Source organism: Salvelinus namaycush, chromosome 10 (assembly GCF_016432855.1).
Source record: "Salvelinus namaycush isolate Seneca chromosome 10, SaNama_1.0, whole genome shotgun sequence".
In the NCBI taxonomy this organism is placed as follows: Eukaryota; Metazoa; Chordata; class Actinopteri; order Salmoniformes; family Salmonidae; genus Salvelinus; species Salvelinus namaycush.
This window is the reverse complement of record NC_052316.1, coordinates 18,167,685-18,193,024: the sequence shown is the minus strand read 5'-3', so window position 1 is coordinate 18,193,024 and position 25,340 is coordinate 18,167,685. Positions and strand designations below refer to the sequence as shown.

General features: G+C 42.8%; 1 protein-coding gene across 1 annotated transcript; it reads right to left on the bottom strand.

Annotated features, from left to right (window-relative positions):
* Nucleotides 1–6,136: 6,136 nt before the first annotated feature.
* LOC120054789 (mesoderm induction early response protein 2-like) lies at nucleotides 6,137–21,802 on the bottom strand. Its single transcript, XM_039002411.1, has 12 exons — nucleotides 21,595–21,802; nucleotides 17,471–17,596; nucleotides 16,825–16,939; nucleotides 15,492–15,595; nucleotides 15,311–15,380; nucleotides 15,037–15,188; nucleotides 14,017–14,098; nucleotides 12,966–13,060; nucleotides 12,584–12,714; nucleotides 10,319–10,428; nucleotides 7,361–7,458; nucleotides 6,137–6,239 (listed from the first exon to the last, which is right to left on the bottom strand). The coding sequence occupies exons 1-11, from the start codon at nucleotides 21,619–21,621 to the stop codon at nucleotides 7,403–7,405; spliced, it is 1,068 nt and encodes a 355-aa protein (XP_038858339.1). The 5' UTR covers nucleotides 21,622–21,802; the 3' UTR covers nucleotides 6,137–6,239; nucleotides 7,361–7,402.
* Nucleotides 21,803–25,340: the final 3,538 nt, after the last annotated feature.

Sequence of the window (25,340 nt, the reverse complement as noted above, 5' to 3'; positions counted from 1 at the left end):
AGTCAGTTAAGAACAAATTATTATATACAATGACGGCCTTCCCCAGCCAAACCCTAAACCCGGACAATGCTGGGCCAATTATGCGCCGCCCTATGGGACTCCCAATCACGGCCGGTTGTGATACAGCCTGGAATCAAACCAAGATCTGTAGTGACACCTCTAGCACTGAGATGCAGCGCTTTAGCCCGCTGTGCCACTTGGGAGGGGCCTAATATAATCACAAGCAGTTACTTGTGCAGTAGATGTTGTAGTATGTGATGGCATCTTACATATTGACCTGCAGTGTGTAGTGTGTGTCTGGGGGAGAGCCCTGTCCAGGTGTCCAGTAGCAGGTCACATTGGCCCAGGCCATGAAGACACACTGAGGCTTGCTAGGGCTGAGGGATAACTCTGCATGGACCAGACGGAAAAGAGAGGATATAGATGATTAAAGGTGTGTAGAAATAATGTTTCACTATTAAATCACAAATGGGAAGAGCACATTCTATATATGTTATTGCTTGTCATTGGCTGAACAAACCACAGCTCTCCTTTTAGAGAGCTCTCAAGAAATACCAACAAATTACAGCCCTTTCTGATATACTCCCGGATGTTACTGTGCATTCCTTATTAATGTAATTATCTATTTAGTCTATATCATTTATATATCCAGGAAGTCATGTTGAGATTAACTAATCTCTTTTCCAAATAAAATTTTATTGGTTGGCATACACATATTTAACAATGTTATTGTGGGTGTAGCGTAATGCTTGTAACAAAGTTGCTTAGGAGCCAGAAACAGAGCGGCCATGTCTATCAGCGCCATCAAATGAGACCTACAGTGAGGGAAAAAAGTATTTGATCCCCTGCTGATTTTGTACGTTTGCCCACTGACAAAGAAATGATCAGTCTATAATGTTAATGGTAGGTTTATTTGAACAGTGAGAGACAGAATAACAACAACAAAAATCCAGAAAAACGCATGTCAAAAATGTTAGAAATTGATTTGCATTTTAATGAGGGGAAATAAGTATTTGAACCCCTCTCCATCAGAAAGATTTCTGGCTCCCAGGTGTCTTTTATACAGGTAATGAGCTGAGATTAGGAGCACACTCTTAAAGGGAGTGCTCATAATCTCAGTTTGTTACCTGTATAAAAGACACCTGTCCACAGAAGCAATCAATCAATCAGATTACAAACTCTCCACCATGGCCAAGACCAAAGAGCTCTCCAAGGATGTCAGGGACAAGACTGTAGACCTACACAAGGCTGGAATGGGCTACAAGACCATTGCCAAGCAGCTTGGTGAGAAGGTGACAACAGTTGGTGCGATTATTCGCAAATGGAAGAAAAACAAAAGAACTGTCAATCTCCCTCAGCCTGGGACTCCATGCAAGATCTCACCTCGTGGAGTTGCAATGATCATGAGAACGGTGAGGAATCAGCCCAGAACTACACGGAAGGATCTTGTCAATGATCTCAAGGCAGCTGGGACCATAGTCACCAAGAAAACAATTGGTAACACACTACGCCGTGAAGGACTGAAATCCTGCAGCGCCCACAAGGTCCCATTGCTCAAGAATGCACATATACATGCCCATCTGAAGTTTGCCAATGAACATCTGAATGATTCAGAGGACAACTGGGTGAAAGTGTTGTGGTCAGATGAGACCAAAATGGAGCTCTTTGGCATCAACTCAACTCGCCGTGTTTGGAGGAGGAGGAATGCTGCCTATGACCCCAAGAACACCATCCCCACCGTCAAACATGGAGGTGGAAACATGCTTTGGGGGTGTTTTTCTGCTAAGGGTTCAGGACAACTTCACCGCATCAAAGGGACGATGGACGGGGCCATGTACCGTCAAATCTTGGGTGAGAACCTCCTTCCCTCAGCCAGGGTATTGAAAATGGGTCGTGGATGGGTATTCCAGCATGACAATGACCCAAAACACACGGCCAAGGCAACAAAGGAGTGGCTCAAGAAGAAGCACATTAAGGTCCTGGAGTGGCCAAGCCAGTCTCCAGACCTTAATCCCATAGAAAATCTGTGGAGAGAGCTGAAGGTTCGAAACTTTAATGACTCGAAACCTTAATGACTTGGAGAAGATCTGCAAAGAGGAGTGGGACAAAATCCCTCCTGAGATGTGTGCAAACCCGGTGGCCAACTACAAGAAACGTCTGACCTCTGTGATTGCCAACAAGGGTTTTGCCACCAAGTACTAAGTCATGTTTTGCAGAGGGGTCAAATAGTTATTTCCTTCATTAAAATGCAAATCAATTTATAACACTTTAGATTTTTTTTTTTGTTATTCTGTGTCTCACTGTTCAAATAAACCTACCATTAAAATTATAGACTGATCATTTCTTTGTCAGTGGGCAAAGGTACAAAATCAGCAGGGGATCAAATACTTTTCCCCCTCACTGTATATCCTGAAAGACAACACAAAATCAAGAAACAACATGTGGAAACATAAAACACAAAAAAGCAATACATTACAAAATTATTTTTAAAAACACAATGAAAATAAAACAATCCAAAACAATTGCATTCCTCCACAACCAAGCTCTGAATTAAGGTCCTGAATTCATTTAAAGGGGAAATCTGCAGTTGCTACAGTACATTAATATATACCCATTGATTCTTGAATATATATACCAGATGCTTCATCAGAGCCCAAAATATAAACGTGTTTGTTTGTATTGCCTCAAAACATGGTTAAAACTATCATTTGTATTTAATGGTCAATCCTTGTATCCATAGCTCTGTCCGTGAGTCCATGAAACAGACTGCTGTAACCTAGCCTACTTCAGGTTATTGAGGGTCTAGCCTACACTCTGATAAGAAAGAAACCCTGTCGAGGTAGCAGCATGCCAATTTCACAACACCTAGTCCATCAAGGGCTCTTAAATAGCTAGTCTTTTTAAAGAGAAGCAATACTTGTTCCAACTTCCAATGCCTGTAGACCCACCACTCTGAAAAGTAAGACAAATTCTCACCTGAAGCAGTGCAAATATGAAGCCCTACAAGAAGAGCCACTAGTGCCAGACTCCTGTCGTCCAGCCTGAGTTAAGGTGAATCCCTATACCTCCAGCACCCCGAGTCTGCCTATCTGAACCATCTCATTGGCCTGATATATGGGTTATAAGAAGCTTGTCTTCCCTGTGTAAACAAATCTCAACACGCCTCATTAGAAAGGGGTCCGCTACCACGCATGGTGTACTCGGGAGTCACACGAGACAGAGCTCTGTGTAGACAGTGTGTAGAGATGTGTGACAGTCCCAAGAACCTTACTAACTCATCCTGTTCGCTGCCCCCCCCCCCCCCCCACCACCCCCAGTTATGACAGTGTCCTGTAGTAGCCTCTCATACAGTGGGCCAATAGGCTACACATACCAAGCTCACTATCTTGTTTATCAAATTGTGGATCACAGATCACAGCTCACATTAGAAAAACAATGTATGGGAATTAGTGGATGCCATATCCCTCCCACATTTCCTAATGAATGGTTATCGCTTCTTGCTAGTGTTCACCTGTCAGTCACTTAGTCACTTTCCAAGGAATTAAGAATAATGAATGAGTTTACCTTTGAGGAAGTAAGCCTGTAATTTCTTGCTCTCTGTTGCACCAGTTCAAATAAACTAGACCCTGATTCAAAATAATGTAATGCAGAAATGTACAGAATATCCAGTTGAATTTGAAGCCTGGTTATACCGTAGGCTTAATGTAAGGCCAGTACATGAGTACTGTGGAGATTTGTTTGGGTATGTGTTATTCAGCTACTGGGTTATTCAGTGTGAGTTTCGGGTTAACCAAGTTTCTGAATCACTACAGATCTCCACAGTGTGGGTTATTCAGCTACTATACTGGCACCACCCAATCACAGGATATGTAAAAACATTTTGGTACAATCTTGGTTAGCCCAGAATTAAAATCTTGCATAATTTGGTCAGATACATAGTCTGTCCACAAGAGATTCATGTGGATACAATGTTGTTGGAAATTGAATTGAAGTACTAAAGTATTTTTCAACAGATTTGCACACAAGACTAAGATTCAAGTACTGGTGTGTGTATGCGTGCAAGGACTTTCATTAATTGTCAAAATGTTTAATATATTTTGTTTGTACTTTTTTTTAAACAAAATATAATAATTATAATTACAAACCAATATAAACAGAAGCAGTATGATATAAATGCTAAAAAAGAATAAACAAAAGGCAGTGTTTCTACTCCCCTTCCTGTCCCGATAGTCAACGTCCAGAACCTCCTGTAAACGGTTGAACAAAAACAAACAGATCTAGAACAGCTCAGGTCCGAGCAGGGAGTAGAGGGAAAACCCCACCTATAAAAATAGAAAATGGGGAATAAATAAATAAATTGAGTTTTCCTGCCGTCGGGACAGAGAGCACAGGGGACAGATTCTCTCCCCCTGAGCAGGGGGAACAAAGCAGGCAGGCAGGCTCTCTTCGGACTAGGCGACAGCCAAGGTCCTCTAGTGGCAGAATACAGTACAGCATTCAGTGAAAAATGGCGTCTGTTCAGGAGGGTGCAACGGTACGGAATAAGCAAGCGTGTTAGCTCTGTATATCACATTCTCCATCTGCAACGTTCATAACGTTTCACCCTTCTGAACACACCCCTTTTGGGTCGATGTCCTTCAATGCCGTTGGGCTTTTTCAATGACTGTTATCCACAAGGTCGGATGGGTGGTTCAGGGCAATATTCAAACCTTAAATCACACAAAAACTGGAGTTGAGATACAGGGAAGAAGCCAGAGGCTACAGTACCTGTGTATTCAGTGACTTACCTACAGTAGCATGTACAATAATGCGCAAAACACAGGCTAATGTGCCTACCGTGGTTGTCAGGCAATTGTGGGAGTTTGGTACTGTACAAGACCTTTAAACGTCAACATAAACTGAAAAGAGAGAACACAAGGACTCCCATCACAAACTCAGGTTCCTTATTGCAAACCTGCCAATGAATACCTGAACAACTGGGAACAAATAACAACAAAATAAAAACATTGTGACAATCTCAAAAGCATAGTTTCATGGTATTCCTATACAGATCTTTCCTCTTAAACGTACTGTATACAAAACCTTCAGTTTCAGTTGTAGATGTTCAAGAGAGGTGGAATCTCTCACAGTGAACCAGGGAGGCAGATCCTACCTCAGAGATCCACAGTCAGAGTGGTGATAAGTCATACAAATGCAGACTGAACCCTGCTTCTAAAAACAGCCTTATCAGAACTGATAGAGAGGGAGAACATCTCTTGTGGACATCAGCTATAATACAGCATCAAGGATTCCAGGTCATCCCTGTCTGCTGCTCACTGTTCCCAGTAAACGATGGGAAATCAGTGAGGGAGGTTAAATCACAGTCTCTAGTTCTGCTCTGAACGAGGCCACTGCAACAAACATCAGGCTAACTGTTTTGGCCTTGGAGCCATCAACGAGCCCACCAGCTTTTCCAGTCCCAACATTATATCTAAGAACTGGGAACGTCTCTGTAGAACTCCTGCTCTTCCAGAATAGACAGGTAGGTAAGCCATTGTGCTTGTGAGCAATGGGAGTCCCCTAGTAAACACTCTGATACAGGTAGGCCTATCTCCCGCGCAAAAATACAGTTTCTCTCCTGGGGAGCTTCACACCATCACATGGGTGAGCTCTGGTCCAAGTTAGCTTCAACTGGCAGTACTTAGAAGTACAAACTACCCAGGCATTATTGGAATGTTCTCCAGGGTAAAGACACCCTTCTTTCTCCCCTCACTGGGTGAGAGAGCGGGAGTGCTGGACGGGAGGGGGGCACAGGGCCGAGGGACACAGGTAACTGCTGATGGCCCCAAAGTCAGAAGTGACGGAGGAGGATGGGGCAATGGCAGACAAGGGTGGGGACTGGGGGACGGAGGGCAGGGAGAAGTCCACCTGCAGCCTCTGAGAGGCCCCACCCTCTGGCCCCATGGACAGGCCGTCTGGAAGGAAGGGCCCCAGCTGCAGCTGGTAGAAGCCAGAACCCAGGAGATGAGGCTCTGCTGGGGAGGATGTGGGGCTGCCGCTGGGCCGGGGGGAGGGATGGAGCTGGGCAGGGGGAGAGGTGGGACAGCAGACCGGGCTAGGACAGTTCAGAGAGGGCTCCTGCTGCAGGTCCTTCAGAGAGGGGAGTGGAGATAAGTGGCTGAACAGCTGCTCCCTCTGTGGGCTTGGGCTGGGACAAGGAGCACCACACAGCTCCAAAACCTCCATCCGCAATTCAGCATCTAGACAAGGAGAGAAGAATTACAAAGAAGGACTTGAACAAGCACTACCTCAATGGTAACTGACCGAGTCATCACTGGCATTGACATTGGACAGTGGTTTCCTTTTTTTCTCCTTAATGTTACAATCAGCTCCACACAAAATCTTAGTTTCAGACAAAGTACAATTTAACAAAGCTGGTAAACATGGTAAGATAATTAGAACATAATTATAAAAAGAATGTTAATAAAATACTCATCAATCATTTTAGGTTACAATTCAGAAAGTATTGAGAGGAAGCCAATACAACATTTCTAAAATGCTAAGCCTCCAATAAAATAATTTTCATGAGCCCTGAGATTTGATTATGGTTTAGTAGTTTATATTTCATACTTTCAACTTCCTGGCCTGAGAATCATAATGCCCTCAAAAGTCTTTTGGAAAAGACCCCCTAGTTCTGACCACATGAAACTTGACCTCATGAAAACCTGACCTCATATCAAGCACTCCAGTGGGGTTAGTATTAGCTAGGTAGGGTTAGTGAAGCTTGTCTCCAGACCTACCTCACCCCATCCCCTCTATCCCTCTCTCTGTCTGTCTTTACCTGGTGGCCCTACCTGTTTAGAGTCTTTACCTGGTGGCCCTGCCTGGTTAGAGTCTTTACCTGTTGGCCCTGCCTGGTTAGAGTCTTTACCTGGTGGCCCTGTCTGGTTACAGTCTTTACCTGGTGGCCCTGCCTGGTTAGAATCTTTACCTGGTGGCCCTGCCTGGTTAGACTCTTTACCTGGTGGCCCTGTCTAGTTAGAAACTTTACCTGGTGGCCCTGCCTGGTTAGAATCTTTACCTGGTGGCCCTGCCTGGTTAGAATCTTTACCTGGTGGCCCTGTCTGGTTAGAATCTTTACCTGGTGGCCCTGCCTGGTTAGAATCTTTACCTGGTGGCCCTGCCTGATTAGAATCTTTACCTGGTGGCCCTGTCTGGTTAGAATCTTTACCTGGTGGCCCTGCCTGGTTAGAATCTTTACCTGGTGGCCCTGTCTGGTTAGAATCTTTACCTGGTGGCCCTGTCTGGTTAGAATCTTTACCTGGTGGCCCTGCCTGGTTAGAATATTTACCTGGTGGCCCTGTCTGGTTAGAATCTTTACCTGGTGGCCCTGCCTGATTAGAGTGGCCTGTGTGTAGTGAGCTCAGGGCTTTAAGAGAAAGCGGGGCGTTCGTCTGCGACGAGGTCGGCCCTCCTCCTCTGCACCGCCATGTCAACACACAGGTAGAAACACCACAGACAAACACACACAAAGCAATGGGAAAACAGACACATAAAACAATACATAAAAATGCTTTAAATCATATGTTAATAAACACAACCCATCAAACAGACAAATAATGTAATCAAGAAAATAAATAATAAGACTCAAGTAATAAGACAGAGACAGGTGCGTATGGGGTGATTTGGCATGACATATCTTTGAAATGGTACAGCAAGTGGGTGGATTCTAGAGGTCGACCGATTAATCGGAATGGCCGATTAATTAGGGCCGATTTCAAGTTTTCATAACAATCGGATATCGGTATTTTTGGACACCGATTTGGCCGTTTTTTATATTTTTTTTTATACACCTTTATTTAACTAGGCAAGTCAGTTAAGAACACATTCTTATTTTCAATGACGACCTAGGAACGGTGGGTTAACTGCCTTGTTCAGGGGCAGAACGACAGATTTTTACCTTGTCAGCTCGGGGATTCGTTTTTGCAACCTTACAGTTACTAGTCCAAAGCTCTAACCACCTGTCTTACATTGCACTCCACGAGGAGCCTGCGTGGCAGGCTGACTACCTGTTACTCGAGGGCAGCAAGAAGCCAAGGTAAGTTGCTAGCTAGCATTAAACTTATCTTATAAAAAACAATCAATCTTAACATAATCACTAGTTAACTACACATGGTTGATGATATTACTAGTTTATCTAGCGTGTCCTGCGTTGCATATAATCGATGCGGTGCCTGTTAATTTCTCATTGAATCACAGCCTACTTCGACAAACGGGTGATGATTTAACAAGCACATTTGCGAAAAAAGCACTGTCGTTGCACCAATGTACCTAACCATAAACATCAATGCCTTTCTTTAAAATCAATACACAAGTATATATTTTTAAACCTGCATATTTAGTTAATATTGCCTGCTAATATGAATTTCTTATATTTAGGGAAATTGTGTCACTTCTCTTGCGTCCCGTGCAAGCAGTCAGGGTATATGCAGCAGTTTGGGCCGCCTGGCTCGTTGCGAACTGTGTGAAGTCCATTTATTCCTAACAAAGACCGTAATTAATTTGCCAGAATTGTACATAATTATGACATAACATTGAAGGTTGTACAATGTAACAGCAATATTTAGACTTAGGGATACCACCCGTTAGATAAAATACGGAATGGTTCCGCATTTCACTGAAAGAATAAACGTTTTGTTTTCGAAATGATAGTTTCCGGATCCAACATATTAATGACCAAAGGCTCGTATTTCTGTGTGTTATTATGTTATAATTAAGTCTATGATTTGATATTTGATAGAGCAGTCTGACTGAGCGATGGTAGGCAGCAGCAGGCTCGTACGCATTAATTCAAACAGCACTTTCGTGCGTTTTGCCAGCAGCTCTTCGCAATGCTTCAAGCATTGAGCTGTTTATGACTTCAAGCCTATCAACTCCCGAGATTAGGCTGGTGTAACCGATGTGAAATGGCTAGCTAGTTAGCGGGGTGCGCGCTAATAGTGTTTCAATCGGTGACGTCACTCGCTCTGAGACTTGGAGTAGTTGTTCCCCTTGCTCTGCAAGGGCCGTGTCACGTTCCTGACCTGTTTTCCTTGTTTTTGTATGTGTTTAGTTGGTCAGGGCGTGAGTTGGGGTGGGCATTCTATGTTATGTGTTTCTATGTTGGGTTAAATGTGTTGCCTGATATGGTTCTCAATTAGAGGCAGGTGTTTGACGTTTCCTCTGATTGAGAACCATATTAAGGTAGGCTGTTCTCACTGTTTGTTTGTGGGTGATTGTTCCTGTGTCTGTGTCCGTTGCACCACACGGGACTGTTTCGTTTGTTCATTCGTTTGGCTAGTCTTTCCTGTTCGTGCGTTCTTCGTGTCTATATGTAAGTTCTTATGTTCAGGTCAGTCTACGTCGTTGGTTTGTTATTTTGTTAATTATCAAGTGTAGTTCGTGTCAGTGTTCGTCTTGTCAAATAAATTCATTATGTCTACATTCAACGCTGCATTTTGGTCCGACCCTTACTCCTCCTCCTCATCCGAGGAGGAGGCATTAGACAGCCGTTACAGGCCGCGGCTTTTGTGGAGCGATGGGTAACGATGCTTCGAGGGTGGCTGTTGTCGATGTGTTCCTGGTTCGATCCCAGGTAGGGGCGAGGAGAGGGACGGAAGCTATACTGTTACACTGGCAATACTAAAGTGCCTATAAGAACATCCAATAGGCAAAGGTATATGAAATACAAATGGTATAGAGAGAAATAGTCCTACAATAACTACAACCTAAAACTTCTTACCTGGGAATATTGAAGCCTCATGTTAAAAGGAACCACCAGCTTTCATATGTTCTCATGTTCTGAGCAAGGAACTTAAACGTTAGCTTTTTTACATGGCACATATTGCACTTACTTTCTTCTCCAACACTTTGTTTTTGCATTATTTAAACCAAATTGAACATGTTTCATTATTTATTTGAGACTAAATTGATTTTATTGATGTATTATATTAAGTTAAAATAAGTGTTCATTCAGTATTGTTGTCATTATTACAAATTATTTGATTTACAAATCGGACGATTAATCGGTATTGGCTTTTTTTGGTCCTCCAATAACCGATATCGGTATCGGCGTTGAAAAATCATAATCGGTCAACCTCTAGTGGATTCCTGCGACTTCAGAGGAGAGGGCATACAACTATCACTTATGGTTCTAGCTAACTCTTCTGACCGCAGTCCTTCAAACAAGCTGTAGTGTTTGTGGTCTGTCGGTCTCAGTAAAATTATCTGGGGCAGGAATCAGGGCCAGAGCTGAGGTATAGGACTGGGGCTGGGACTACGGCTAGGGACCAGGAGTTACCTTGCTTGTCCAGGTCCATGACTGGTGGGGGTGAGTGGGGCTCAATCTGGGAGCACCCCTCCATCTCCCCAACCTCTCCATCCTGCTCTCCATCCTGCTCACCATCCTCCCTGGAAGACAACACAGTAGGAAACTTGTGTAAACAGTCCCAACTGCACATGAACTTGTCCAATAAGAACATTCATTTCCGTTTTGAGTTTCAAACTCCCAGCATGATATCAGCTAAACATAATACAAATCTCTGGTCTGAAAACAATGACAATTGGGAGGTTATATTGTTTACTTGTCTCTACACCTGTTGTTTGCATGCAGCTTTCCTGTTCTGATAAAGATGATCCTGTCACATTCCCATCATGGTAAAGATATGTCTACTGTGTCCACACTGTGTCCACATTTCCTTTTCCTACACCATATTTAAATCATATATTCTGAGAACAATGTCATGCCAAGGAGAAGATCATAACAACAACAACATGATGGGGGCATGTGCTAATTTAGCCGACATTTAAATGCAGCTTGAGTGTCAAGTCTAGAAAGCAGGGATACAAACTGGTGAGGGCCCAAAAAGGTGACACTTTTTCTTTTTTGCACTGAAACATGCAAAAAATCCCTGCCAGGGGGAAATGCAGGTTTTAACTAATTAAACAAAGAATATGATCTACATGATCAGTCTCTGTGTGTAAAATAAAAAGTGGTTCATGTGAACCTAACACACAGCTAATGTAAAATGTAAAGGAAGCATTCCAATGATATGTGTTGCCTAGACTTTACTGCAAATGACACTCAAGTCTTGAGAAGAAAACAATACACTAATATTGCAGTTAGCCATGACAGCCTTTATAATAGAACACTTGTGACCACACACATCTAAATATTGCACTTGGGGAAAAAACATCTTAAGGAGAAATAGAATGAAACAAATAGGCATTCTATTTTTGCTCTATTCTAGTGGTCACTATAGTAGACATCGATCAAGTGCACAAGGCTACATGTGTGCAAAAATAATGTTCACTGAGTAAAAAATGTAATAATCCCCCCTCACTCACACAAGTGTTACTGTCAAGTTCAACACAACAAAAGCAATCATCTTTAGGCTACACTGCATATTATTACATTGTACAATTACCGCCAATTACAATGTGCCAGCAGAGCATGATACCCTTTGTTGGCATAATTGATCTTATTTCAGGCAGAGAGTACACCTGGCATACCCCTTTTTATCCACTCTATTGAAAAAGTGAGAAAGAGGGAAAGTGTGTGGCATCCAGTTTACCTCTATAGTGGCACCCAGTTTAAGCCAGGCCCAGCTCCACTTAACTGTTCAACAAGCAACGCCTCATTTTCACCTAATTCTCTCATTCTGAAAATGAACCACATAACTTACTGTAGTGGGAAAACATTAGTTCACAGATAGTAGTTAGTTCGTTAGCCAAGTTAGTTAACGTTAACATTTCACACAGATTGCCAGGGTCCAGTAAGTAACTAACGAGTTATAACTTGAGGAACGGCAAGGAGTCGTATAACGTTAACGTTACCAGTTAATACTATAGCGAGCGAATTGGTTAGGTTACTAACGTTAGCTCATCTGATGTTAGCTGTCTGACTTTTTTTAGCCTGCTAATTTTCACACCATAAACTCAATTATTTGATCAGTTCAGTTGATGTTGGCTGATGTTGCTCAACATTTCTCTGGAAAGCTATAACGGATAATTCGATCCAGCTAGCAAGATACTTAACAATGCTAACAATACTTGTTCCACCACACTTTCTCCCTCACCTCAAACTTTCCAAATGACAGTTTTCGGTTACAGCTCATGAAGTACGCTTCATCACCTTCTCACCCCCGTCTCCGTGGTCAGGCTTCTCACCTACCTCTTCGTTATAGTTCAGGGGACCCGCTGCTGTAAATTAACAGTCAAACTGCCTTCCACGCCTCTTTCCAGAGCGCACGCTGACGCTGTAACTAGCACATTGGTCGTATGTTCTCTCTTCAGTCGTATCCTGCATTCTGTTGTTATGTGAACGATTGGCTGAGCCTTGGATACAGCCAGTACTGCTCCAAACGCGCATCACTCGTTCGCATACAGCCAGTAGTCATCCAAAGCCCCCCACACCCATCGCCCAAACTTTCCTCATCAGATCTACACGAATCACGTAGGTCACCTATTTTGGATTCAAAACGGTGAATTCTGCTGAAAGGTGACTAGTTTGCATCCCTGAGAAAGGGTCATTGAGAGACCGTCTCATATCTGCAGTGCTACTTACATGTTCCCTGACTGCAGACTGTACTTCTTGCGACCCAGCTTGGTGGTCTGCTGGGTAAAGTACTCATGGCGGTCCGACTTCTTCCACATGTAGTAATACTCCACACACTCCCCCACCGACCGTGTGCGTACCTGACATGTAAACACAGTGTAGTTTACTGTTTGCTGCAGTATGGAAATCAGTGAGTTTCCTGTCTGATCAATGCAGACAAGCAGGTTTGTACAGGTACGCCTCAGGTTATGACAAAGCAGCTGTCAACATTTGCATTTAAGGGGTAATGTATGATACCAGTCAATGTCATGACTGAAAAACAGAGAATTTCAGCTTTGTAGCAAATCAGGTTCTCCCCAAACCTGACGATGGAAGTTTCTGTTCTGCTCACCTTATTGGCCTGAATGAGGTGGAAGTTCTTCCCATGAACTCGATAGCCATGTTCAAAGTTTCGACACTCCTCCTCGCTCCAGGCACACAGCTCCTCTACACAGAAGACAACAGCAGTTAGGTGGGAATATACCCTAAAAGGAGACTTGAATTATTTGTAACTCATATTACAGCCATATTACAGTAACTCACCATGTCAAGATGATAACTGTAAATCCATTCACCCCATAAGCGCCACAAAGTTTGAATGCAATGATTTCCATTATCTATATTATAATACCGCAAAACAATCTCCCTATAGAGGTGGTCAGACAGAGACGAGGTCTTATTTAGAGAGTTGTTGAGAGTTGTTGTTACTGAAATAATTTGTCAGCCTACACTGGAGCGCGCACAATTAGCTACATTTTCACCTACACTCCCAGCTTGGATGTGCACAACGGAAATGCAGGATCAAAAACATTTTATAGCCTTAGTCAAGATGACAGACCATGGCCCATATTCAAAAAGGGTTTCAGGGTAGGACTGCTGATACGAATAAGACTCTTTGTGAAAATGAGCCCCGAGATTTAGCCTAAATATTTGACCTAGGCCATTATATAGAATGAGTGTGTTTTCAAGTTGTTGGTAACATGGGTTCATGTTAGGTCTATCAAATAATTGCATTTCCAAGGGAAAGCAGAGGAAGTTCCAAAGATACCAAAGAAGTTCCATGATCCCACAAGAAATTTGGGACATATTTTTTAAATGCTCTGAAATTGAAAATACTAGTAGCATCCAGAGACTAAACAGCTGGAGAGCATTAACAACACATTTTTGATTTACAGGGGTGGTTATTGAGTTGAAGGATCTTAATTCAACTCAATACAATTTTGTTTTTGAGGACCAACCACCACCACCACCCCAACATTGTATTGAGCTGAATTAATCAATCGCTTCCACTAGTGAGTTATTATTGATATTAGTTCATAGAGTTGTTGTTACTAGTAAGGTATCGCAAGAAGATGCCAATACATACTAGACAGCAGTAGTAAATGTGTAGTGAAAGGTCTTACCGCTGAATACTTTCACATTAAAGCGCAGTCTTCTCAGTGCCTCCTCTGCATTGAAGCTGCATTTCACCAGCTCATACAGAACCTGAGGGAAAGAGAAAAAAAGGGGAAACAGTTGTGACTGAAATCTGTGACCTCGACCACAATGTGAACTGTGTAGAAGTCACTCAACATTCAAACAAAGCTAATTGGCCAACAAACGTATACTGGACAAAAATATAAACGCAACATGTAAAGTGTTGGTCCCATGTTTCATGAGCTAAAATAAAAGATCACAGAAATGTTTCATACAGCAAAAAGCTTATTTCTCCAAAATGTTGCGCACAAATTTGTTTACATCCCTGTTAAGTGAGCATTTCTCCTTTGCCAAGATATGCCACACCTGTCAGGTGGATGGATTATCAAGAAGCTGATTAAACAGCATGATCATTACACAGGTGCACCTTGTCCTGGGGACAATAAAAAAACACTCTAAAATGAGCAGTTTTGTCACACAACACAAAGCCACAGATGTTTAAATTTTTGAGGGAGCGTGCAATTGGCATGCTGACTGCAGGTATGTCCACCAGAGCTGTTGCCAGATAATTTTATGTTAATTTCTCTACCATAAGCCACCTTCAATGTTGTTTTAGAGAATTTGTCAGTGTGTCCAACCTGCCTCACAACCGCAAACCACATGTAACCACACCAGCCCAGAACCTCCACATCCGGCTTTTTCACCTGCGGGATCATTCGAGACCAGCCAACCGGACAGCTGATGAAACTTAGGAGTATTCTGTCTGTAATAAAGGCTTTTTGCAGGGAAAATATTATTCTGATTGTGTCAGCGCCCCTGCCCAGTCATGTGAAATCCATAGATTAGGGCCTAATGAATTTATTTAAATTGACTGACTTCCTTATGAACTGTAACTCAGTAAAATCATAGAAATTCTTGCATGTTGCGTTCATATTTTTGTTCAGTATAGCTCTAGCCCCACTAAGTCCCACTCTGTTCCTGCTTTAGTCCCCAACCCACTACAGTACCTGATCATTGTCTTTGATTATGTCCCCAGTGATAAGGGTGTCTTTAGTGCCCTCCTGGCCTCCCCATCTCTGGGCACTCAGTAAGAACTCCTCTACAGCCTGGCCTGACAGCATGTCTGGGGTCCACAGGAGCTGGTCCTCATTCTCATAGACTGGGAGCAGGAGATGGAGAGACACAGGTATAAGGATGTTTGTGAGACGGAGGCGAATCAAAAAGTGTCAACACACTAATCCAAAATATGCACTGATTCTGAAAGGGGAAATTTGGGGTTACCTCTCTCCTGGTCTGAGTATAGGCTGAGAGTAGGGATTTTGGCTTGGTACATTGAGCCCACCATGATGTCCTGGTAAAAGAACAACCACAGTTTCAGTCACACAGACAACAGGTTTTTATATTTATCTAAAGAGTAATTGTAGGGGATTTGAGCTCTGTTCAGTAGTCCCCAGTGTCTCACCTTGCGTCCATCGTTGGAGGGAATGGAGGTGTCGTCATCATTGTCTGAATCTTCTTCTGAGGTGCTGACTAAGGTGCCTTTGTCTCCACTTGCCAGGGAATGGGCTGGAGAACAAAAATGGGATCATTTGTTACACCACTATACAGTGGTGGAAAAAGTACACAAATGTCTTACTTGAGTAAAAGTAAATACACCTTATTAGAAAATTATTCAAGTAAAAGTGAGTCACTCAGTGAAATACTACTTGAGTAAATGTCACGTTCCTGACCTGTTTTTCCTTTCTCTTGTATTATTTTAGTTGGTCAGGGCGTGAGTTGGGGTGGGTTGTCGATGTGTTTGTTCTATGTTGGGATGTTTGTGTTCGGCCGGGTATGATTCTCAATCAGAGACAGCTGTCAATCGTTGTCCCTGATTGAGAATCATACTTAGGCAGCCGGTGATTCACGTGGTTTTTGTGGGTGGTTGTATCGCGTGTCTGTGTTAGTACCACACGGGACTGTTTGCGGTTTGTCACGTTTGTTGTTTTGTATTTTGAAGTGTTCAGTCTATTTTCATTAAATATGAACACTAACCACTCTGCATATTGGTCTGATCCTTCTCGCCTCTCCTCCTCGTCCGAGGAGGAGGATTACGACGATCGTTACAGTAAAAGTCTAAAAGTATTTGGTTTTAAACATACTTAAGTATCAAAAGTAAAAGTATAAATCACTTCAAATTCCTTATATTAAGCAAACCAGGCAGCACCATTTTCTGGTGTTTTTAATTTGCTGATAGCTAGGGGCACACCAACATAATTTACAAACAAAGCATGTGTGTTTAGTGAGTCAGCCAGATCAGAGGCAGTAGGGATGACGAGGGATGTTCTCTTGATAAATGTGTGAATTGAACCATTTTCCTCGCCTGCTAATCATTCAAAATGTAACAAGTACTTTTGGGTGTCAGGGAAAAAAGTACATTATTTTCTTTAGGAATGTAGTGAAGTAAAAGTAGTCAAAAATATAAATAGTAAATAACGTACAGATACCCCAAAAACCTTAAGTAGTACTTTAAAGTATTTTTACTTGAATACTTTACACCACTGCCAATATGTAGCATTCTCATAATACTACCCAATAACACCTTCCCGGTACAACAAATCAGTCTTGCCATAAATGAGCACTCGGACCATTAAAAAAAATATATTGATGTGATATGACAGGAAGGGGATTCTCCTGAGTGGTGGGCTGGGTGGGTGGAGGTCTGTTAATGGAAAGTGGTAGCTGTGCTGGGAAGGGAGGAAGTGTGTCATACCCATTATATAGTATGATACTGTATAAGACATCATTGGTTGTACCTCTTAGGTGGCGGCGGAGGAGGTCGGAGGCATGGGAGGTGACAGAGGGAGTGAGGTCATCAGCTGATGACTCCTCTTCATCTTCTCCTGAGAACAGATCCTTAGCTATCTGGTCCTGGAAGAATGGAACAGTCAATTACTGTCTCAATGGAACAGTCCACTACCTTCTCTCAGCATCACACACAGTAAAGTAAATGGCATTTATGATATATGAAAGTGATTCTGTAATTGTCATGTTTTCTGAGTGTTTATAGACAAGACAGGCCATCAAGAGGCAGTCTTAACTAATTTCTTTACGGACCAAGTAACAATTATCCATGAAAGAATCAATAGACATCATGTCAATGCCAAAACATGTATCATGCAATGCTTTTGAATGCAGGAGTACACAGCTCCACGACAATTACAGCTTACTCTATGCCTGTTTTCCACCTTGCCTTTTAACTATTGATTGATTTCTGCCTGGAAAACCAGGTAGGTGCACCAATAACCAATTACTAACAAATTAATCAATGAAGTACTAAGAAGAAACAAAAACTGTCTGGACTGTGGAATTCGAGGGACTCAGCACCCTTGATCTGATGCTTTTTCTGGCTGTGTTTTCAGTTATCTGTCTCAGCTATGTCTAGGTATACCCAGGTCTCACCTTGTCCAGTGTCATGTCAGGCAGACTGGCTGACAGCTCATTGGGCTCCCTGTCCTGCTGTAGGAGGGGGTCAGACACCTCGTAGCCATACAGCGCCAGCAGCTCCTCCAGGGGCATCTCACTGCCCTACACAGAGAGAAAGGGGGACAGAGAGAGAGAGAGTGATCGCTCTGGGTCAATGTGGGATTGGGCGATATAATTTTGAATTATGGAATAATTGATCATCTATTACATAGAATAATGTTATTCCCTACTGGTCTGGAGGGGTGCAGTGTGGTCAGGCTTTTGAACCTAGTTGGTTTAGCCACGGAAAAATACAGGAACCTTCCCGCTAGCCATGATTGACTGAGGTAATGGCTGGGCTGGACATGCCGAGAGATGAGTTCGGATTGGTCTGTCATGTAGCATGCGTCTGTCTATAACATGAGCTGCTCAGCATGTGTAGGTAATCCTTTATAATTCTGCTTTTTAAAAAAAAATCACGAAGAACTGCAAAAGTGTTGCTAATTTTCAGGAGGACCGAGTTTTGAAATCAGTGGAATGCCCGGTGGAAGCAGAGTATGATAGCTAAGGAGATGGAGAAAATTCTGTCGTTTCATTGCAAATATGCAGAGGGAGTTGAAACGAGAACACACTGTTGTATAAAACACCTGTCTCCGGATTACATCTTCAAACTAAGGGCAACCATGGCATCCGTGACAGAGAGGGAAAATCGTTGAACCATGTATACAGGTAAGAGAGTCTAGCTAGCTACATTTTAAGATATTCTGCATTTCTAATTTGTCAGAAAGTTGTTTTCATTGTTAGGTAAAGCGCACTGTTAGCTAGCTAGCTAACGTTACGTGTATGATCTGTGTAGTAATATTATTTGGATGTCAGTGTCACGACTTCTACCGAAGGAAACTCCTCTCCCTGTTCGGGCGGCGCTCGGCGTCGCCGGTTTACTAGCCGCCACCGATCCCTTTTTCCTTTTCTGTTTGTTTTGTCTGTGATTCTTTTCACACCTGGTTTCAATTGCATTTATTTCTGTGTGTATATAGGGTACCTGTTGCCTGCCTTAGTTCGTGCGGGATTAGACTTGTGTGTATTGCGCTCGATTGTATTTGATGTTTGTTGTGTTCACGATTTACGCACGTTTATGTAAAGTGTCGGAACTGTGTTTGTTCCTCCGTGCGTTTGCACGAGTTGCTGAGTATCGTGAGTGTAGTTTTGGGATTTTCATCTTCATTCATTTTTGTATTGGTGGACTATATGATTAAACACGCTTCTCAGACATCCCTGCTCTCCTGCGCCTGACTCCTACACCTCTCACCGAGACGCACGTTATCACAGTCAGAGCCATTTGCATTGCTAGTTATAGCCTAATCTTAGCTAGCTAGCTAACATTGAACCTAGTTGGTTAGTTTTAGCTACCTGCAGATTCATGCAGGGTAGTAACGTTATGAATTGGGATTATGGATAATTGTTTAGCTAGCTAGCTACATGTCTTAACAAAAGACTCCACTATGCAAGTAACCATTTCACTGTACCGTTTACACCTTCTGTATCCTGTGCATGTGACAAATAAACTTTGATTTTATTTGACACTGTGTGTTTACCAGAGACAGTAATGTGAAGAACAACATGACCTGCACCAAAGTCAAATTAGGCTATAACGTTAGGCCAACGAGACAGTGTCCAAGTTCTAAAATTCTCCGGTAGAATGCCCTGCTTTAATTTTGTCAAACTAACAACCATAAGCTATTTTCTGTAATTAGCTCGCCATTAACTTGTAAATATTGATATTGTTGTGAGTTTATTTTTCTGTAATAATGAATACAAATTGTCTAAATTTAAGATGTTGTCAGCCATATGGTATGGTCATTATTTGAACTGGCTCTAGCCAGCTAACTTTACTTTAACTAGCTAGCTAACAAACTAGAAACAAACCAAAACATTGTTTAGAAAGTTGCTTTTAGTTGCCTGGTTTGCTAGATTGACATTTACTCAATTCATTTTTAAACGGATGGGTTTATTGGTGTTAACGTACACCAGTTATGCTATTTTGGACAACCAGGCTGCTGTTGTCATGCAGCCTGTAATTTTTGTGTTTATACTTTTTCATGTTATACTTTTTCATAACGACAAGTTTGATGTCGGACGACAATAGAATGTTCATGATGTCCCTGCGACAACTGTTTACAGACATGTCGATAGAAGTAGTATAAACCAGCCTTTAGTCTTGAAATCTTTGGTTGTTTAGTACACTACCGTCGTACTCACTCTGTTTAGCATATGGCCTTGCATGGGAATCCTTAAAGAGATGGGTGGGGCTAAGGCTTAAGAGGGTGTGAACAATGCTGAATGGGTGTAGACAAAGCAGGGCTCTCCAGTAGGTGTACCAAAATATTCAAGGGCCATTTTCTCAAAAGTGGGGTTACAAGTTTATCAACTTTCAAAGCAGAATTACTTTCCCATTGTTCCTCAACTGTAGTGTATGATATACCATTTTCTAGCTCTGAGTCTTTACTTTTAACCAATGTAAAAAAAACACAATTTCAAATGTTGCTACTTAAGACCGAATCAAGCCGGTTGGTCACATAGGTTATTTTATTTTTATTATATAGGCCTAAATCATAATCATATTGCAGGACATGTCTCTCCTTTTCTGACATGACTGGTTTATTCCCGCTAAACAACAAATATTAGGCTACCATTTATCAGTCGTTCATTCAATACTATAGCCAAGCATGCTCGAAAGTAAATAGACTGGTAGCCTATTTAAAATATTTTAAAGTATGTGTAGGCTACATCATTGTTGTGAGATAGAAGCACAACATAGCCCATTTAATCTCTGAGCCTACACCAAGGAAACAAAATCATCTACTGACAAACAAAATATTGAACAATTCGTATTTTGCATAGAAGTGTGGGCTATAGCATTTACTTTTTAATTGTTTGAGAGGACAATCAATCTTGCAGAATGCGTGGCCAGTGTTTGAAAGGACAATCAGTCTTGCAGAATGCGTGGCCAGTGTTTGAAAGGACAATCAGTCTTGCAGAATGCGTGGCCAGTGTTTGACAGGACAATCAGTCTTGCAGAATGCGTGGCCAGTGTTTGAAAGGACAATCAGTCTTGCAGAATGCGTGGCCAGTGTTTGAAAGGACAATCAGTCTTGCAGAATGCGTGGCCAGTGTTTGAAAGGACAATCAGTCTTGCAGAATGCGTGGCCAGTGTTTGAAAGGACAATCAGTCTTGCAGAATGCGTGGCCAGTGTTTGAAAGGACAATCAGTCTTGCAGAATGCGTGGCCAGTGTTTGAAAGGACAATCAATCTTGCAGAATGCGTGGCCAGTGTTTGAAAGGACAATCAGTCTTGCAGAATGCGTGGCCAGTGTTTGAAAGGACAATCAGTCTTGCAGAATGCGTGGCCAGTGTTTGACAGGACAATCAGTCTTGCAGAATGCGTGGCCAGTGTTTGAAAGGACAATCAGTCTTGCAGAATGCGTGGCCAGTGTTTGAAAGGACAATCAGTCTTGCAGAATGCGTGGCCAGTGTTTGAAAGGACAATCAGTCTTGCAGAATGCGTGGCCAGTGTTTGAAAGGACAATCAGTCTTGCAGAATGCGTGGCCAGTGTTTGAAAGGACAATCAGTCTTGCAGAATGCGTGGCCAGTGTTTGAAAGGACAATCAGTCTTGCAGAATGCGTGGCCAGTGTTTGAAAGGACAATCAGTCTTGCAGAATGCGTGGCCAGTGTTTGGCACTCACTATAGGCGGCATGCGTTTTTAGTTTGAAAAAAATCACTGCAAAAGATTAAAACATTTTGCCCACATCTCTACAGAAATGTAATAACATCTGCCATTGCGCTTTCTTTTATCATGGCCCAATTCCAACATCTCCAAATCATACAGCAAATGAGGGTGCTTTTGTTACCATAAAAGGTCAATGGAGATTGTTTTCCAGGCGGGTTTGTAAATATAGTATGTCTCTGATTTACCAATGAAAACATGCATATATGTTGCGTGCGACAGTTTGTTGTGCATGCAAATCCTAGAATCTACACGTACGCCAGAATTTACAGTAGTAAGAATTTTATACACGGTTGATAAATGAAGCCCCTTAAGCCAGAGGAGCCGTACTCACAGTGTGGGGGCGTGCAGCCATCCTCATTGGGCGGCCGCTAGGCTCTTCTCCAGTTCCACTAGGGCCCTGGACTCCTCCTCCGGCCCCTCATAGCCCTGCCTCAGGATCTCCACTAGGCTGCGTCTGTGATCTCCAGAGCCCATCGAACCAGCTAACACACACACACACACACACACACACACACACAGTTACCATGGTGGAGGATCAAGAGGTGCCTGTTCATCCCATTATAGATCAGCTGAGCCTTGGCTTCTTCTGAACCGCACTTTTTCAACTGAAATTGAGAGCTGATAACTGGTTCTACAGTGGACAGCTGGACACACCCACAGACTGAGGAGCAGCAGTCTGTGAGCAGCATTATGCTTTCTTACTTGTTGAAGCATGTATAAGTCTTTTTCATGTCTGATTATAATGGTATGTCTTAATGTAGCAAATTGTCAATTCAAAATTACTTTTATTTAGTCAGGATCATTATGAGATGATAATAAGACATAAGACCTGTCATACTTGCTTACGACAAGTCCTCAAATGCATTATAGAGCTATAATAAAGCAATAAGGCCCGGTATATTGTCTATATACCACGGCTAAGGGCTGTTCTTATGCACAACACAACGCAGAGTTTGACCATATACCACAAACCCTTGACGTGACTTGTGTAACAGTATAACTTTAGTACGTCCCCTCGCCCCGACCTCGGGCGCGAACCAGGGACCCTCTGCACACATCAACAACTGACACCCACGAAGCGTCGTTACCCATCGCTCCACAAAAGCCGCGGCCCTTGCAGAGCAAGGGGCAACACTACATCTAGGTTTCAGAGCAAGTGACGTAACTGATTGAAACGCTACTAGCGCGTACCCGCTAACTAGCTAGCCATTTCACATCCGTTACACTCACCCCCCTTTCAACCTCCTCCTTTTCCGCAGCAACCAGTGATCCGGGTCAACAGCATCAATGTAACAGTATAACTTTAAACCGTCCCCTCGCCCCGACACGGGCGCGAACCAGGGACCCTCTGCACACATCAACAACAGTCACCCACGAAGCGTCGTTACCCATCGCTCCACAAAAGCCGCGGCCCTTGCAGAGCAAGGGGCAACACTACATCTAGGTTTCAGAGCAAGTGACGTAACTGATTGAAACGCTACTAGCGCGTACCCGCTAACTAGCTAGCCATTTCACATCCGTTACACTTGCTATTATAAACTGGTTAACAATGTAATTAGAGCAGTAAAAATAAATGTTGTCATACCCGTGGTATAGCCAAATCAGCATTCAGGGCTCTAACAACCCAGTTTATCATTAAGCAATAAGGCACGGGGGGGGGGTATATGGCCAATATACCACGGCTAAGGGCTGTTCTTATGCACAAAGCATCGCGGAGTGCCTGGACACAGCCCTTAGCTGTGGTATATTGGCCATATACCAAATACCCCAGAGGTGCCTTAATGCTATTATAAACTGGTTACCAACGTAATTAGAGCAGTAAAAATACATGTTTGGTCATACCTGTGGTATATGGTCTGATATACCATGGTTGTCAGCCAATCAGCATTCAGGGCTCGAACCAATAATGCATAGGCCCAACTGTCATATTAAGTAAAGTGTTACCAGTCTTTCTACTTGCCTTACAGCCACTCATGAATTAAAGAACGGTCAAAGTTTATCCAACAGTGGAAACTAATGGTATTACAAAAATGTGACTGTTTGGCCAAAAAGACAATCCATGAAGATAGGACGAGTTGACCTATGACAGTGGTTCTCAAACATCTCCTGGGGGACCCCCAGCCATTCCACCACGTATTTGATCTATTCCAAAGCTAGCACACCTGATTCAACTTGTCAACTAATCATCAAGGCTTTGACTTGGTCAATCAGGTGAGCTAGTTCAGGGCTACAACAACTTTCAAGAGTTACTTTTGACCTTAAGCAAATAGAGCAGTGGTCTACTTAAAACTCTTGGTCGGATACTTTCACAAACAATACATTAGTGACAGCCTGGTAGCCCGACGTTTATGGCCACTTTGTAAAGCTAGGTCCACTCCACTTTAGGACGCGTTGACCAGGGCCAGGGCGCTTTCCTGTAACTTGGTGCTGAACGTTCCTTCCTCTGACACACGAATGACCCGAGAGAGGAAATAGTTCTAGAGGTTGCGTTTTCACCCGAAAAGACACCAAGAGAGTATCTGAAATAAGTCGGACTTCTCTCAAAGTTTGTAGTCAAAATGCCTTTCTATAACGGAGCACACCTGGACCACTTCTTCAGCACCACCATCTAGCCGGTCTCCCATTGTTTTCTATAGCGCACGATCTGGCAAATTGGGAATGGCTTTTTAACGCGAAGAACGCGGAGAGGCGAGACGGACAAAATACCCCCATTTTACTTCGTTAGTTATCAACCCATGGCTAGCTAACTCACAACACTGCGTAACCCGTTGATACGATTGCCAACATCGATATATGCCGTCTAGGATGACAGAGGCTCTCAAATGCGGAGCTGTTTCAAAATCATTAGTCCTCATGTTCCTCCCCAAGCCTTTTTGCTCACTTACCTCCGCCATTCCGTTTCTGCGCAGGCTGAGGAATGCCCGGATGTTGTAGCGCTATGGCTCTAGTCTAGCCTATGTACAGCCAGCCGCTGAGCCTCAGCAACAGCAGCCCTATTTTATTGCTGCAACGTTTCAGCAACCGCGATGACAGTAAACTACATGAAAAAAATAAAGAAATGAGACAATACCCCGTGTACTATTCACACAGACGTCTGGTATTGTTACAAGCGTTCATAAACTTGACATCCCTCTTGCTGAAAATAAGGAACAAAGCACAATGATTGCAGTTCAGAATTTTGTAAAGTAGTCCTTTGAAATTGATATCACATGTTTGTTCACCTATGACCCTGAATAGCCAATGTAGCCAATCTGATTATCATGGGCTATATTTTCCCAATAATGAATTGACAGTCATCTAGTTTAGTAAAGAATTATGGTCTACCCATGTGAGTAGGCTCCAGTAGGCTGTACCCTACTTTGGCAGACAAGCTATAAGGAACATCATGGCCACTCTAGATAGCAGAAAAAGACAACAGACAAAATAAAACTTTGATTGACTCCCACATTAATGTTTCCTAGAGTGTGTGTGACCCAATGTTACATAGTCACTGCCTTGATCTCATTGGATGGGAGATGGATACTGTATGAAGGGAGGGGGCAGAAATGGTCAGAACTGATAAAGGTATAAGAGGGAATATGAGGGCTTGCCCAGTGCTTCCATGAGATAGAGAAAGACAAATACATGTATGTGAATGTATGACATAGCAATATGACCCTTTTATAAGTCCTAAATGGTGACACTACACAAACTGAGAAAGTGAGAACTGCATTGTGGTGTATATAGAATGACATAGTCAACTAAATAAGATGAGCCAACAGTAACTGGATAACAAGGCTGAAAGTAGACTACTTCAAACAATAATACATGGAAGGAGGAAGAGCCTATCACAAAGTGTCAACTTACTATGGCCAGTCGGGAATCAGCAAGTCAAAAATTACCAGGCAAAACCTTTGCTACATGCCAAAATAGAGAGGCAACGTGAAGATAAATATGCTGAGGTAGACAGTGTGTTGTACATGCTCTGTAAAGGGGCAAAACGAAACAAAGAGCAATGGGGGAGAAAGGAAGGGATTTCAAAGAGATATAAAGGTGACCATGAGCATGTATTCTCGATTTGTCTGCTCTTTGTTTTCC

Bases quoted from the DNA above. Each gene is read 5' to 3' on its own strand.
- LOC120054789 (XM_039002411.1), bottom strand. From the start codon at position 21,621: ATGAGGATGGCTGCACGCCCCCACACT. The intron at 15,381-15,491 runs GTGAGACACTGG...TTCTTTTACCAG, and splicing joins CCTCCAACGATGGACGCAAG to GACATCATGGTGGGCTCAAT. The intron at 7,459-10,318 runs GTAACTCCTGGT...ATGGCGGTGCAG, and splicing joins CATGGACCTGGACAAGCAAG to AGGAGGAGGGCCGACCTCGT.